Source organism: Rhopalosiphum maidis, chromosome 1 (assembly GCF_003676215.2).
Source record: "Rhopalosiphum maidis isolate BTI-1 chromosome 1, ASM367621v3, whole genome shotgun sequence".
In the NCBI taxonomy this organism is placed as follows: domain Eukaryota; kingdom Metazoa; phylum Arthropoda; class Insecta; order Hemiptera; family Aphididae; genus Rhopalosiphum; species Rhopalosiphum maidis.
This window is the reverse complement of record NC_040877.1, coordinates 85,087,412-85,103,892: the sequence shown is the minus strand read 5'-3', so window position 1 is coordinate 85,103,892 and position 16,481 is coordinate 85,087,412. Positions and strand designations below refer to the sequence as shown.

At 28.2% G+C, this 16,481-nt stretch overlaps 1 protein-coding gene across 1 annotated transcript; it reads left to right on the top strand.

Annotated features, from left to right (window-relative positions):
* Positions 1 to 235: 235 nt before the first annotated feature.
* On the top strand, positions 236 to 15,885 carry LOC113555455 (integrin beta-PS). Its single transcript, XM_026959751.2, has 16 exons — positions 236 to 635; positions 9,519 to 9,631; positions 10,305 to 10,490; positions 10,663 to 10,930; positions 11,002 to 11,230; positions 12,473 to 12,560; positions 12,895 to 13,065; positions 13,409 to 13,507; positions 13,580 to 13,744; positions 13,847 to 14,137; positions 14,197 to 14,439; positions 14,506 to 14,781; positions 14,840 to 14,969; positions 15,036 to 15,182; positions 15,263 to 15,402; positions 15,467 to 15,885. Exons 2-16 carry the CDS (start codon positions 9,629 to 9,631, stop codon positions 15,533 to 15,535), a joined length of 2,505 nt encoding a protein of 834 aa, XP_026815552.1. The 5' UTR covers positions 236 to 635; positions 9,519 to 9,628; the 3' UTR covers positions 15,536 to 15,885.
* Positions 15,886 to 16,481: the final 596 nt, after the last annotated feature.

The following is a 16,481-nucleotide window of genomic DNA, read 5'->3' as shown; positions in this document are numbered from 1 at the left end:
AAGTATTATAATCATATTGTAGCCTAATCACCTAGTATGAGAATAAAATTAACTGGCAGCGCTTTCATACGAGTAAAATTCGAATTAAATCTCCTTCGTTGAGCGTACCAAAACAATATCCTGATAAAGATTCTTAAAGCAGTCCGAGCCAGCCCGACCTTATCCCCCATAACCGCGGTCGTTGTGGTGACAGTGGACCGTGTTGAGTACGTGGGTTGGGCTGCCCATTTTTAGAGATGCATTTTTTACCCGTCGCCGTCCGTCCGTCCGTCTGTGTGCTTGTGCGCCGCTGCCGTGTCAATGCGTATTCTGTAGTCCGTACGTTTATAGCAAGTGAGTCAAGTGACCCGTTCGGTGCAGTACATAAAATGACGTGAAGTGTTTCTAAGACGCTTAATTTTTTTTTTTTTTTATAATTGTGAAATTCCATTTCTTACTCATCATAATCCGTTAAAAATGCTCACGCAAAACTACCGTCGGCACTTTAAAATACCATCGGAAGCGGTGTAAATGCGTGTTCGACGAAGCTGACACCATTGCTCCGCCGCCGTTTGACATTTAATATTAGCCCAGTTACCATTGATTAATCGCTACAGTGTGGTGCTCGTATACCTACAATTTATACACTATTGTGCGTAAGTACAAATCTGCCTTAAATCATAGGTACTTGTGTAGATTGGATACAACTGTCAATATTATTCATTATGTGAGTCATTCAAGAATATACCTATTTTTTCTTTAAAAACTGGAAAATTAATTTCAACTGATGTATTATTTACTGTTTCTGCTATACAATTGTTATTGTTTCTTTTTCTGCTTTTAATACAATATTTACTACAAAATTTGACAACTAATATAATGAGGTATCACACCAACACCTATACATAAAAATATGCACATATACTCTAGGTGAAATGGATCTTTAGATAATACAATTTCCAATATTAAAACCTAGTGTTATAGTTTGCTGACTTTAATAGAATTCTATAGATAGTACATAATTATTTATTATAAGAGAATATCTGATAAGTATATCACCTGCATTTGTTTTCCTCATAAATATTTTTAGTAGGAATCTAACATTAATATATTATATTTGTGAAACATATAAATATTTTATACTTGATTGGTATTTTTATTGAAATTTAGAAAATGTACCAAAAATGTATGTAGAAAGAACATGAATAGTATTCAAACTTGCACTTACTTATCTAGGTCTGTATATGTTAGTCCCAGTTAAAAAAACACTGTTATCTAAAATAGGGGCTGGTATGCTCATTAAATATTAGAGGAGATAAATCAAATAAATAATATTTATAGGGAGACACTAATCAATATGTATAAGGTAATTTAAAATTATAGTAGATTTACAAGACACTTGCTATTTTGTTGAGGTTCATTAATAAGTAGGAAGGTTATAGCTAATTAATTTTATAGCTAATTTTATTATTAGGCTCTTGAAAAAGTAAGATATGTAGGAATAGGTGTTGTTTTTTTTTATACAAATGTAAATTCTTGAATAAATAACAATTGCATACCATATCATACAAATGTACAATTGCATAATTGAGCCTAATATTTACAGCTAACTTCATAATAATAAATTAATTTGTATAATTTAGTTTTAAATGTTCTAGTAAAGTTTATCTCATGAAGGTATTGGTATATATATGTATGATATATGAATAAACGGGATAAATATATATTTGTTTATGTTAAAGTTAAAGTTAGGTATTCAATTTTAATGGGAAACTAAACAATAGCGGGTTTAATGTAGCAATTATAATAGTAAATAATATAATTGTTTGTAATTTAAAGAAAAAAGAAATGCATTTTAGACAACAGGTATTTCTGGATAAATCCTTACAGACTTTTAATTAGTAATTATTAAAATTTGTACCTAAATAAATATCTCATTTAATGATAATGAAATATATTGATATTCTCACATTAATTATAAATATTTAACAAACTACTAAAAGAATAAATTTGTTTATTGTTTCCATTATTAATGTATTTACTTGTAAATACCTATTATATACAATTTCTAAATCTTCTGTACAGGACAAAATGTCTATTAAGATAATGATTTAAAAATTATCAGTTAAAATACCTATTATTGATTATTTATGGTGTACAGTGTACACAGTATAATTTATATGAAGAAATACATTATAAAAGTAATACATTGGTGCTTACAAAATTTTTTTTTAAATTATTAGTAATAAGGTTAGTAATTGTTAAATAATTGTATTCATTGTATACTTAATAGCCTAGTTTCATTAAAGAATACTTAAATAAAAATTAAATTTTTATGTTCATATTAATCTTCCAGTAGGCTTAATATAATAATATTTTATTAAAACGTAATATCTAACACTGTATAGGTTAAAATAATATTACCATTGAAAAAACCTTCCAACAAATAAAGTAAGTATTAATAATGTTACCTAACCTGCCCTTGAATAATATACATACTTGCTAGATTCAATCATAAATTACTCAGATTATAAGAATAACAAGTTTAAACAATTTATGTAAATATTAAGCAAATTTCCAGTCTTAGAGTTTAAAAAAATGTCTTGTCGTCGTTTTTTGGAATCAATAAGCAACTTAGGTAATTATAATTAAATAGCCATACATTTACATTAATTTAAAGTATGTTTTAGATATTTAAAAAAAAATAATACTATTATTATTGCAGTAAAAAACTGATTATCCAGATTAATTATTATTAAGGATAGTCTGGATACTCAAATATATAGATAATTAAAACATATTAAAAGTTATACATAAATTTATATTTAGGCAACAACATAGTGACACTATATAATTCACTGATTGGCAAACTTATTCAAAGGTTAGTCACCAACTGGTTTACTGAAAAAATACTGAATTATTGGCACCGTTATGATAGCCGATAATAAGTGTTTGATAATAATTAATTGTATGGTATAATTTTTATACATATTATACATTCATCTAAAATGATAGATGTATTTTATTTTTTTGCTCATTTGGATAATAAAATCAACATTCTGCTGTATTTTAGTAAGTCTCATTGCTGATAATGAATAGGTATCAAATAAATTGAGATATTATATAAAAATAATTAAAACTTTGATAATAATTATGGTATTAATTTTTAAAATAAATGTGTTTAGTCTACCATTGATTATAGTTTAATGCTTATTTTTAAATTTAAGAAATATTATATACTTCTTATGTATTTATTAACTTTCCCAATAATTTATATTGTACTTTATTTTTGATATATTATTACGATATAACATTCAATATTCATATTGTATTAACATAAATATTGTCTTTCAACTTTTCAAGATTCAAAATATTTTGAAATAGAGTAGATGTTGTAAAACAGGGGTCTCCAAACTTTTTAATTTGAGGGCCACAAAATATATCAAGTCTAACCTTAGCTAACCTAACCTTAATAGGCAAAAATTAATGCATATAATTTTTAATTTTATAGAAATATGTATGCTTATAAATATTTAAGAAATAATTCTTATTATGTACTTAGTAATAAAAATAAAAATAATAATAATTTTTATTAATCAGGAGTATAAAATTAATGTTTTTCTGTTAATATTTTATCAAATTTTGCAGGTTGCACATATATATATGCATATTCAATTGTATTTTTTTTTAAATTCTGATTTTTAAATTATTTTGCTATAAAAAGGTTGAGAATCTCTAATCTAGAAACTATTTTTTACATACCTATTCATAGAAGTAGAACATTTATTATTTTTGAAGTAACTTCTCCTCTCATTTGTTGTATTACAAAATATTTCGTGACTTATTCAAATAATACTCAAGTTAAATTTTCCTATGCTAGAAACACTTATAAATTCACCAAGATCTGGTATTTTCAGTAATTAGTAAGTACCAAAAATACCATATAGTTGGTAATACCATAAACACTGCTAGTATACAAATACTAGATGCCGGTAACAAAATTTGAAATACCGCCAACCCTAATTTCTATCATCAAAAGTATGTATTATTAAAAAAAAATATTATGATTATATATTATTGTAATATTATTATCCAATTAATAAAAAAATTTATTTGAACTAACATTTCCGAAATCTAAAATCAGATTAAAACTTCTACTTAAATGTCTTAAATATTTAGTCTTCATTTTATAGGCATTAGGTTTTATGAATCTAATGCATTACTATAAAGTAGGTCAATTCTATTATTAAAATAAGCTGTGTGGAAAGTAAGTATGTTAAAGTATTTTTCTATACATCTTTTAGTATCTATGATTATTTTATGGTTGTCTAAATTTTGTAAATTAATATATTATGCTTAATTTTCCTGGTTTACCATCAAGATCATAAATTATATATTTTAAATTTTAATAATTATTCCTTTTTATTAGTATTTATAAAAACAGAATAAAATAATATTAAATATTCAATATGAAATAGAATGTAAAACATACCAATCTTAATACTTGTATCAAGTTAATAAAATAAGTATAAATTATGTTAAATAATTTAAATAATTTGATGTTTTTATTAGAACTATTTTTGTATAGTTCAAGAACAGGAAAACATAACCTGTACCTTAGTATCTTCTAACCAAATTATTTTAAGTTTATTTTATCACTTTCACAATATCAAATAGATATTTTGAAAAAAAAAACGAAATTAATTTTTCAAATTAAAAAAATATGTTATTTAAGTGTTTAGCTTTAATTTTTATTAATATTGTGTTATATACATGTACACAATTTATATATTACCTACTATTAACTTTAAATTAGTACCTATTATTTACATACAAAAAAAAATTTAGATTCTGAGCAAAGTGATAATAAATTATACAGTGATGTAGTTTTTTTTTATCTATGGTTCACTATTTAGATGAGGGAAGTAAAAATGATTCGAATTTCAACTTTAGTGATCGTATCTTGTAACAAATTGAATTTAGTTGGTTTGGGATATCAAAGATAATAAATTCTTAGTATTTTTCAAAATAATTAGGAAAAAAGCACAAACAAATTATGAAAAAAATTCAAAATTAATACGCAAATACAGTTTTAGATGAAATATATTTTGTTTTATTGGTGTAACTCAAAAACGAATTTAAAAATGTTCAACTACTAATATTCAAAATAGATATTTGAATTTATTGTATTTATTTTTATAAATGCTAATAAATAAATAAAAATAGATAAATCAGAATGTTAAAATTAGAATTTTATCAAAAATCTTCATGATATCAAAAATGTATAAATTATTTTATATGTAGGTGGGTAGAAGTTTATTTTTGTAAAATAAAAATAATAATAATAATAATAATAATAATTTTTTTTTTATTTAAATTTTTTTTGTAAGATTTCTCATTAATTTTTCTACTTACAACTAAAATAAATTTACCAGAAAGAAATATTAATTTTTAAGGATCATTTGGATTCAAATTTTTATGACAAAATATTCTCCCGCAATGGTGTGTTTCTGAAACTAATGAGGTTAGTAGTATAAGCATACTCACGTCACACTGTAGTGGCCCAATGAAGATTTTTTTCTAGGTTCAAATTATTTTTAGAATAATATTATCTTAAATGTAAACAATTTTTATTCAAATTTTGAATAATGGTGTAGGTACACTATCGTTGAATTTTCAGATATGGTTAGGAGTTCATCAAAGTTAATGTGATTCCCGAAAATTGAAAAACTAACTGACTGTACGTCTGTACTCTGTACACTATGTATAGAATAATAGTTTGATAACACGTAATGTCCAATCGCAGATAGCTGTGACGTAACCAAGGGAGTGTTTAAGATGTCTGGACACCCCCTTGAACTGTAACCTTTGTCCATAGTAGACTAAAAAATTTGGAAATTTATTGGAGAACTAACCTAACTGGCGGACACCCCCTTGAAAAAATCCCCATTGTTCTATTGGCAGATAGTATCTAGATAATATGCAATATCTTACTCGTATTTTTCTACTTTGTACCTTCGATAATTTTTTTACTTTATTCTAAATGTATTTAGACCAGTTTTTTATGAAATTGTTTTCATATATCAAAATATCGTGATTTTGATATTTATTGTGAAATTTATAATCAAATATGGAAATAGGTTATCGTGGGTTTGGTTAAGCTCGATTATGTTAGTTAATAATGAGCGGTATAGCGCCCTATAATGCCCCCAATGATCGACATTCGACACTCCCAACCCTTCCGGTAGTTGCGCTTTGGTGTTCTATATTTTATACAACATTAGGTGGCATAAATAATTTAAAATTTCCTAATAATAATTTTAGGTTCTAAATAGTTCTATACTTCTATATCGAATGAGTAATGACAAATGAAAATATTATTCATTATTTTATGCTTCGTAGGATATAATATATTTTAAATGTTAACGATTTATGCCATAATAGTTGAAATATAGATCTGCTTACATTTTTAATTTGAAAACTATTTGTAAATTTATAATCGATATGACGATACATATCTATCCCAATAAATACGCATACTTTTAAATGTACACTGCGAGGATGATACCGATAGTGGCGATAGTTTTAATATGGAAAAATTAATAATGGTGCCATTGCCGTTTGATCTGATAAAGGGTTATCAAAATGTGAACGAAAAAAAAACTCCAGCAAACCCATTAGCCTAATAACCCGCATTGTCGGACTTCAGAATAATAGTGATTGCTTCTAGCCAGTGCTATTACATAACTCACGCCTGCGCTAACATTAAAAGATAAAACTAAAATTAAAACCATCTTCGCTGAACTATGGTTGGTGTATTCGTATATGTCAGTGTCATATTACCACATGGCACACATACAAATAATATTTAAATCGATATCGATTTGACATTAATAAGTTGTAAACGTCTCCTTAATTCGGTTACCTATAATCACGGTCGTATCGTGGGTTCTTCGGTCTAAATTATTGTGTTTTGTAGTTACTATAGTTTTGCGTTTGCTTGTTACAAAAATACGATATCGCATAACCGTAACACACATTACAGTCTCGCGCGCACACACTCACACATATGCGTAAGCACCGGATAACTGTCCATCAAATCCTTATAAGGCTGCTGCCGTTCGACTGGTATTTTTTCTTAATCCTTGCTGTCTGAATACACTACTATGGTTGGAGGTAGAAAAATAGTTTACACCTCTTCGTCGCCGCGACCTTTAAAGACGAATAGAGAAGAGGAAATAACCATTCTTTTACCCCTTTCGTTGTTCGCTCTCGTACAATCGTCACGTATGACGTAATCGTTCGGCAGTAGTGGGGAAGTGAATATCGTGTATATTTTTATCCGATGATTTCATTGATGAATGCGCGCGCGTTTTACGAGATGAATAATCGCCAATACAGCGCGATTTCCGACTCACGGCCGTAGAAGGAGGAGACAAACTTTGGGCGAACAAGAAAAAATCAAAAGTTTTCTCTCATTCTCTCCATTGTTTTGGGATGAATATAATTGAAACGCTACAATTATTTGGCACAATTTATACGGATTGTGAAATATGTAAATAACTTATATTTCTTTTTATCAAAGAAATACCATTATAATTTATAATTATTTTTAAAATATGCATATTAAATATAACAAACCTCTTCGGAGAATGTAATGTAGAACGGATTTATGGTCAGTACGTTGCTTGGAGTAAAGCGTAATTATAGCTTGACTATTAATTATGAAAATAAGGACTGAAGTCATGAATGTTAGTAGATTTTTTTTTTAAATACAAGCCATGGTATTTCGAAGAACTTTTTTCCAAGTCTAACTTCCACAGTTTAAGGGTGAATTGACAGTGTAGTGGTATTAAATTGGAATAAGAAGCTGATTACTTAAAATAAAAGAGTTTTAAGTAAATTATTAATGGAGTTAACGTGTCCATTGCCAATAATAAGTAGGTAGTTGTGTAGTACGTAACTGTAACCTTCATGCTTCAATACAAGTAAAAGCTTTCAAAGATCTTTACAAGATCGCAAAATAAACCAAGTTTGACACTCGTTCATCTCCAAGTTCTTATCAAACCAACACTATTGGATATAGGTAATTATTAATTATTGAATTTTTGTGATTTTATTACCGTTAATTACAAATAATAGAATCTTTTAATTATACTACTGTAACTAATTTTTTCAATAGAACTGACCACCAAAATTTTTCAAAAGCGATTAACTGCTGAGTACTGACTTACAGTTAGGCCAACTATTTTGATTTGTTTTTTATAAGAGTAATTAATCGTTAAACCGTTAAACGCGTTGTATTAAATGAACAACGCTTATAGCCTGTACCCTGTAGGCTGTAGGTATAAGTATTTTGCATTTTTTTTAATATCGCATTATCATGACGTGGTTCTGTCCCAATGGCGCTGAATTTCTTAAAAAAAAACTCGTGTCATTGTAAAATAATAACTAGTCCGACGGCAGTTACAGCAGCACGCGGCCGTGTGGGAACGGGCTCGTTTCCACCGCGCGCCCACGACATAAAAAGTCAGTTTGTTGTATAGGCGTACACACTGCCACCTTGTCCGGACCACGCCGTCATTGCCGTCTCCTTCGCACCGCCACCCGACCCACCCACTGTGTCATGCCGAACACATGTTCGTGTTTTTTGATCATTTGTCGGGCACTGACGAGGCCGGGAAAGCGTGCTGATCGCGGACTCTACTTTTGTCGCGCGGCATTGCCCTTTTCCAAGACGAACGCGACATTTGTCGGTTCCGTGGGTCATATTTGGCATGCTGAACGTCGCATATGGCCACATTATTAACAGCGATCGCATCATAACATCTTGCAATACACGTCGGATGGGTTGAGATTTTTGATATTTTTTTTTTTGGGGGGGGGGAGGACCGGACCTTGGCAGTACGGTTCTGTGCGGCGGTCGTCGACGCCGTGCAATGTTAATGAGCCATGTAGACTAAGAGACAAGCCGCACCGGTTCGCATTCCTATAATTTACGACCAAAAACTCAAAACGTGCAGGTCGTGCAGCGCGGGAAAAATAAAACGAAATTAGGAATACGATAATATTATGTTATTATTATTATAAAATGATTAATAATATATTATTTAAAACAGTTTGTCGCGATCAAAATAGTTCCAAAAGTAAATACTAATAGAGTATTTATACATCATAATGAACGTGTACCGGATGCGATATAAGATTCATTTCGTTCAACGTTTTCGTATTCTTCCGGAAACGATGCAGTGTCTGTCTGATGAATGCGAAAATAATCGACTGTAAAATATTGTCAAATTTTACGTAGGACGTGAACGAATTGGTGATGACCGGGAAAGAGGGGGTTAATGTTAATCCATCAACATCTCTTTCCCACAAAACATTTCTTGTTTCATAAGACTTCGTAATTCATATATAAGTTATAATTTATAATTACTACACCTATGTGGCTATGTGAATAGCAAATATCTAAATTCTAAAATTTCTGAACAAATTATGACCGCACATATTTTAAAACATTGCGATTTCTGTGTTTTTAGAACAAGATACGTGCTCAACACGACGTTTCCATATTTGGTTCTCGATCATTCTATATGTGATCGCATTATAACTGTTATCATCCGGTACCTTATTGACGCACGTATAAATAATGGTACATTTATTTTCATTAACAATACCAATGCTTGTTTTTTTTTTCATAATTTTTTTTTGTACATTTCAAATTAACGTTTTCTACAAAAAAAATTTTATGACTACTTTTTCAATATTCTTAAATGTTCACTTACCGTGTGTCCTTATTATAATTCTTCATGAAATTATGTACTTAACAGTTAGTTAAGTCTAATATATTACTATATATAACTTTACTTTGTTGTTTGGACGTTTGGTTTAAAATGTTTAATCGAGTGTTTAATGAGTAGCTCGTTTTTTATTTGATTTTCACCTTTTTAATCTTTATAATTTTAACTGTTTTTACTTTTGCTAAACAATTTTTACAATCTTAAGTTATTACGGTCCACTACTAGTTTCTTTTTTTATCTACTATTAAACATCGGAACATAAAAGCATTATTATTTATAGTAGGCGTAAAAAAGAAAACACACCTCTTTACAGAGGTGGAGTATTATTTTTTCATAAGGCTTATTGGCCAAATATTTCAACGTAGTTTTAAAACATATTTTATGAAAATTATTTGGTTAAAAATTATGAATAAAAATATTTACATAAACTGTTGATTTAATAATAAAATATTGAATATCGATGTATTTTAATATGTCTAAGAATACAATTAATTTTATATTAAAAATTGTTTATATTTTTTTTAGATTAAAATTAAGACCAAAATGAATAAAAGACTAATGATGTTGATGTTGACAATTGCCTTGTTGTCACTAGGCTTTTGTTATGCAGACGAAATACAACAACAATTAATCAGGCAGAATCCTTGCGTTCTTAAACAGACTTGTCATGAATGTATACAAACTCCATCATGCGCTTGGTGTGCACAACCGGTATGTTCAGCAAAAATAAAAAAATCATTAGTCATTGATATTTATTCTTTATTTTGTCATGTTCCAATCATAACAATTTATATTAACAGCGTTTATGAAACGCTGATATTTACTTTTATTATTAGTTTTTTCATTGCTCTATAATTTATTGCAATTGTATTTTTTATTTTAGAAATTTGATGGAAAACGATGTTTTCAATCAAATATTAACTCTAACATGGTACAATGTAGTGAACGCTATATTAATAATCCAAAAAATGAGTACAAATTGTTAGATGCCCGTGTACTTCAAAAAGCCAGGAAAAATACACAGTCTTATATGTCTAGCGTTAGTACTTCCAGCGGCTCTTCTACTTCGGCTTTTAAAGGATCAGCATCGAGTTCTTCTCACGATGCTGTACAAATCTCTCCTCAACAAGTATCTCTTAAGCTTAGAATAAGTAAGTTATTTTCCGAATTATTGTATTTGTTTAATCTGTGTATATCTACATAATAATATTTATATTTTTAGACGAAGCATATAGAATAGCTGTGAATTATGCACAAGCCGAAGATTACCCTGTAGACTTGTATTATTTGATGGACTTATCTAACTCAATGGAGGACGATAAAGAAAAATTATCATTGCTTGGAGATTTATTGGCTCAAAGCATGCAGAATATTACCTCAAATTTTCGACTTGGATTTGGTAGCTTTGTTGATAAAGTTGTCATGCCTTATGTCAATACGATGCCGAAAAAGTAAGTTAAATATGTAGTTGTTTTTAGTTTTCATTAATGTGTTTGTACCCATGAAGTATTGAGTATAAAATGTATTTTTGCTTGATTTTTCTTGGGTTAGAGCTGATTTTCCATGCGAATTCTGTGATCATTCATATGGTTTTCATAATCAGTTGTCGTTGAATTCGAACACTGATTCATTCTCAGTAAGTTGTTGATATAATATGAATTCAAGACAAAACGTTTATAATCTATCTAGAAACAAACCAATGTTGTATATAATATATATATATATACGTTTGAATGTCTATGTTGCATCGATCACAAGTATACATAAGCGTCTATTTGGACCGAGATTTGGACATTTAATTTTTGGAAGGGGGGTTTGCTACATTTACAAAAAATTTGTTAAAAGTAGATAACTTTAGCATGTTATATTTCATAATAAAATAACTAATATGTAATACTATTTAAATATATTTTCTATTATACAATTCCTTATTATCTAAATTCTAAATGCTATTATTTTCAAAAACAATTTTCCTGAAACATCATGTTAGAGAAGCTAATATCTTCTTCATCCCCTCTATTAATATATCCCTTCAATGGAAATTTACTTCCATACACATGTATTTACTAAAATTTTAAACAATATTCATTATTATTAAAGTAATCAAGATCATAATTATTATTGATTTCCTTTTATCACGTATTTCTCTATGATTTGACGACAGTATTTTTATTTTACATTATTTAACATAAATAGTTAATAATTATACTAAGTAATTACAACATTTTAAAGAAATGCCCTATTTTAGTTGTAAATATATATATTTTTAGTAACTAAAATTTTTCAAATAAAAATTGATTTAAAAACTATACTTTTAATTGTAATTTAGTTAAAATAAAATATTCCCATAGGTAGTTGTATAATTTGTATAATATGTGTCTGCATGGCGTTTAAGTCCAATATGTAAGATTATATCAGTCGTTCATTGTTTATTTAGTTAAATAATATTCATTAGCTTTTATATTTATATTTGTTTTATATATTTTTATTCACGCACCAGGTAAATTGGCAAAAATATGATTCTACTTTTATTCTTAAAATAAATATATGGAGTATATTGATTTTCAAATGAATTATAATAATTGATAAAACATATGATTATTGTGCACAGTAATTCGCTAGTATTCTATAATTGTATAATCATTACAAAGCCTATTTTGTAATAAATTTTTGTGTGCCTGTATAATATCCAGCTTGCTGAAGCCATGTCCTCGTTGTGAAGCTCCTCCGTATGGATTTCAAAATGTCATGTCTCTCAGTCAAGACACTAAAAATTTTGCCGTAAGTCCAATGAAAACTATTCAACATCATTAAAAATAACTGTTGACCAAACCTTATTTATTGAATACTAACATAATATAATTTTATACTTTTGACTAAGTATAATTTTCAGAAATTTATTATTACAAAATTAAATAAATTATTTTTAATTGTTTTTCTTAAAATGTAATTAACTTTTAACTAACATGGCAATTTTTTAATATGATTGACTTACAGCTTATTTATATGTTTCTGTTGCATGATTAATTTTATGAGTTTTAAGTAATAGCTTTGTAAATAAATGCATGTAAAATATTTGTTTGATATTTATTAATTGATCTAATACTCAATTTAGGATGAGGTCAAAAGAGCTCCAGTTTCAGGTAATTTAGATGCACCAGAAGGTGGTTTTGATGCTATCATGCAAGCTATTGTCTGTCGAGAACAAATTGGTTGGAGGGAGCGCGCCAGACGTTTGTTGTTATTCTCAACTGATGCAGGATTTCATTATGCTGGTGATGGAAAGGTATGATTGAATTTTTATTACTTAACACGTTGACTGCTGACGTTGACAAATCGTATTTGTTTTATGCGGCGGGCGTCGATAACCTGTATTACTTTCTGACCTCTCTCAATAATACCAGCATACAACAAGCTATTTATGCTTGCGCCTCCGCACAGATTAACGGTTAAATTGTTTAATTCCCAGTGGTTTGAGATTCCTGGTATTTTTATATTTTTATTATACTTACTACTATTATTACAAAAAATGTTCCATACAGAGGAATTTCTCAGGTCAATCCATGCCGCAGTCAAAGTGTTAAAATAAATTACATTTTAAATCATTAAATAATACATTTTATCTTTAGCTTGGTGGAATTATCAAACCAAATGATGGTCTTTGTCATCTTGATAGTAGAGGTAGTTATACACATTCGTCATTACAAGATTATCCATCTATATCACAGGTAAAAACTATATTAAAGTATTAATAACTTAATTACTTATTTTACTTTTTATGACATAAAACAATGTTTTAGATAAATTCAAAAGTAAGACAAAACTCAATCAATATGATCTTTGCTGTAACACATGAACAAATAAGTGTTTATGAACGTCTAATGCAACATATTGAAGGAGCTTCAGCTGGTACTCTATCTGAAAATTCTGCAAACGTTGTTGATTTAGTTAAAGATCAGTACAGTGTAAGAAATATTTTATTTTCTAATTTATTATTAAAATGTATTGTATGGTATAGCTATTGAACTTATTGATATAATATAGTAAAATTATTGATTGTATTACAGAAAATATCATCTTCTGTGGAAATGCGAGACACAGCAAGTAGTGCTATTAAAGTCACATATTATTCAAGCTGTCTTGATAAAGATGGTGTGTTAAAACAGACAAATAAATGTGATGGACTTAAAGTTGGTACAGTAGTCAATTTTCAAGCTGAAATCGAAGTAACATCGTGTCCACCAAATCGTAAACAATGGACACAAACGTTTCAAATTTACCCCGTTGGCATTAATGAATCATTAACTGTAACATTAGATATGCAATGTGATTGCCAATGTGAAAATATTGGTCATCCTGTAAGTAGTTAGTTTATAGTACCAAATAGTCTAGATTAATTATTAAATATGTAATTCAGGATTATGTTGAGAAATCACCTGACTGTCATGGAGCTGGTACATTAAAATGTGGTGTTTGTGAATGTGATTCCATGCACTTTGGTCGTATGTGTGAATGTGATGCTAACAATAATCGCCATGCTAATGATACATCCATGGTATCTGGATGTCGGTTGAATAATGACTCAGAAATAAATTGTTCAGGTCGTGGAGAATGTAACTGTGGTCAGTGTGATTGTCAAACTAGATCTAATCCAGAAGAGGTAAATTTAACTTTTAATATCAATTATTTAAGTTGATGTAAATTATAATATAAAATATATTTTTAGAAAGTTTATGGTACTTACTGTGAATGTGATAATTTTTCTTGTGACCGATCTGGTGGTGCTTTATGTGGTGGTCATGGTACATGTGACTGTGGTGTATGCAAATGTATCCCAGGATGGACTGGTGAATCATGCGATTGTCATGCTACAAATGAAACATGTATTATGGATGGTAGTGATGAAATATGTTCTGGTCGTGGAAATTGTGAATGTGGTCAATGTAAGTGCTCTGAAGAAAACGGTATAAGATATTCAGGAAAATACTGTCAAAAATGCCCAGTAAGTTATTAAAAATGTATTATTTATTAAACTATTATTAAATTGTTATGTGTTTTAGACATGTCCAGGTAGATGTCAAGAATTTAAAGATTGCATTCAATGTCTCGTTTATAAGACTGGTACTCTATCCCCTGAACAATGTGAAAAAACTTGCACAATCAAACCAATCATAGTAAAAGTAGCTGAAGGTAAAATATGATTAATTATTTTAATTAAAAAATTAATTTTTATACTTAAATTTTTTTATCTTTTAGCTAACGAAGACAAAGATGAAAATATGTGTTCATATTATGATCAAGACGATTGTCGTTTTGCATATGTCTACACATATGATCAAAGTGGAAAGATAGTAATTCGAGCACAAGAAGAACGTGAATGTCCTCCACAAGTTTATTTTATGGGTACATACTACAATTTTACTTTTTTCTTACATATAAATTGTTTTCATACATTGTTATTTAATTACCATCTAACATTTCAGGTATTATATTGGGCGTGATTGGAGCTATAGTATTAATTGGAATGGCTCTTTTGTTACTGTGGAAACTACTAACAACAATTAACGATAGACGAGAATTCGCTAAATTTGAAAAAGAACGTATGATTGCCAAATGGGATACAGTAAGTATTGTTAAATACACACAACAATTGGTTTTATTACATTAATATTTTTTCTATTTTTTAGGCTGAAAATCCAATCTACAGACAAGCCACATCAACATTCAAAAATCCTACATATATGGGCAAATCTTAATATCCAAATGTGTTCAAAACTACATATTGTATACTAACAAAATCTTAAACACATAGAGTGTTTGTCACCACTTGTTTTTAGAGCTTTTGTTAGAAATTAGAACACGTGCCATAGATGTATAAATTATAGTAAATTAACACTTGTTTTATTTTTTTTACACCTGAGAGCCATGAATTATTAACAAAATTGCAGTAGAACTCAGTATCTTGTAAATAAAGATTCATTCGTTGTCAATGTTTAATTTACTACAGTATTATTGTAAGAAAAAAAAACAATTATAACTTAAACATGTTACTTAGAAACTTCCTAATATTTATTTTTGTTAAATATATTTTAATTCCTTTTCTGTATATTATTTTCTATTTTGTTAATATTTTATTTTAATATTATATATGATGTATACATAATTTATTTTCTATTCTATTTTTAAATTAATCAACAGATCTCTGAATTTGAAATCGAGCTTAATAGGAAAAAATACACTTAAAATATTAATTTTTTTTGTCTAGTCTTCCATCACTAAAATCACCAGTGAATTGAACTTAAAAATAAATTAACTATTTATTCACATTTAAAAAAAAATGAACATCGAATTTATGCCTTTAATATTTATTAGTACTTACATTTAAAACAGTAAATAAGAATTTATATATAAATACTATTTAATATTATATATATAGTGCCTTAACAAATTGTTTGCGTGCTAATTATTTTTTTTTTGCATTTTATTATTGTATCATAACATTAACGACTGACTTTTGAATATATAATATATGAATAAATAAAAAAACGTGTACAATATCATTATTCAACTTGTGTTTTTTATTTTTATTATTTACGTTTTTCCGGGTCCAGCAGCCGCGCAAAATAAAAATAATATAGGTTCCTACTGATGGTAGGAAGACGCAAGTAACAAAGCCTCGAATATCACACTGATATATCACGT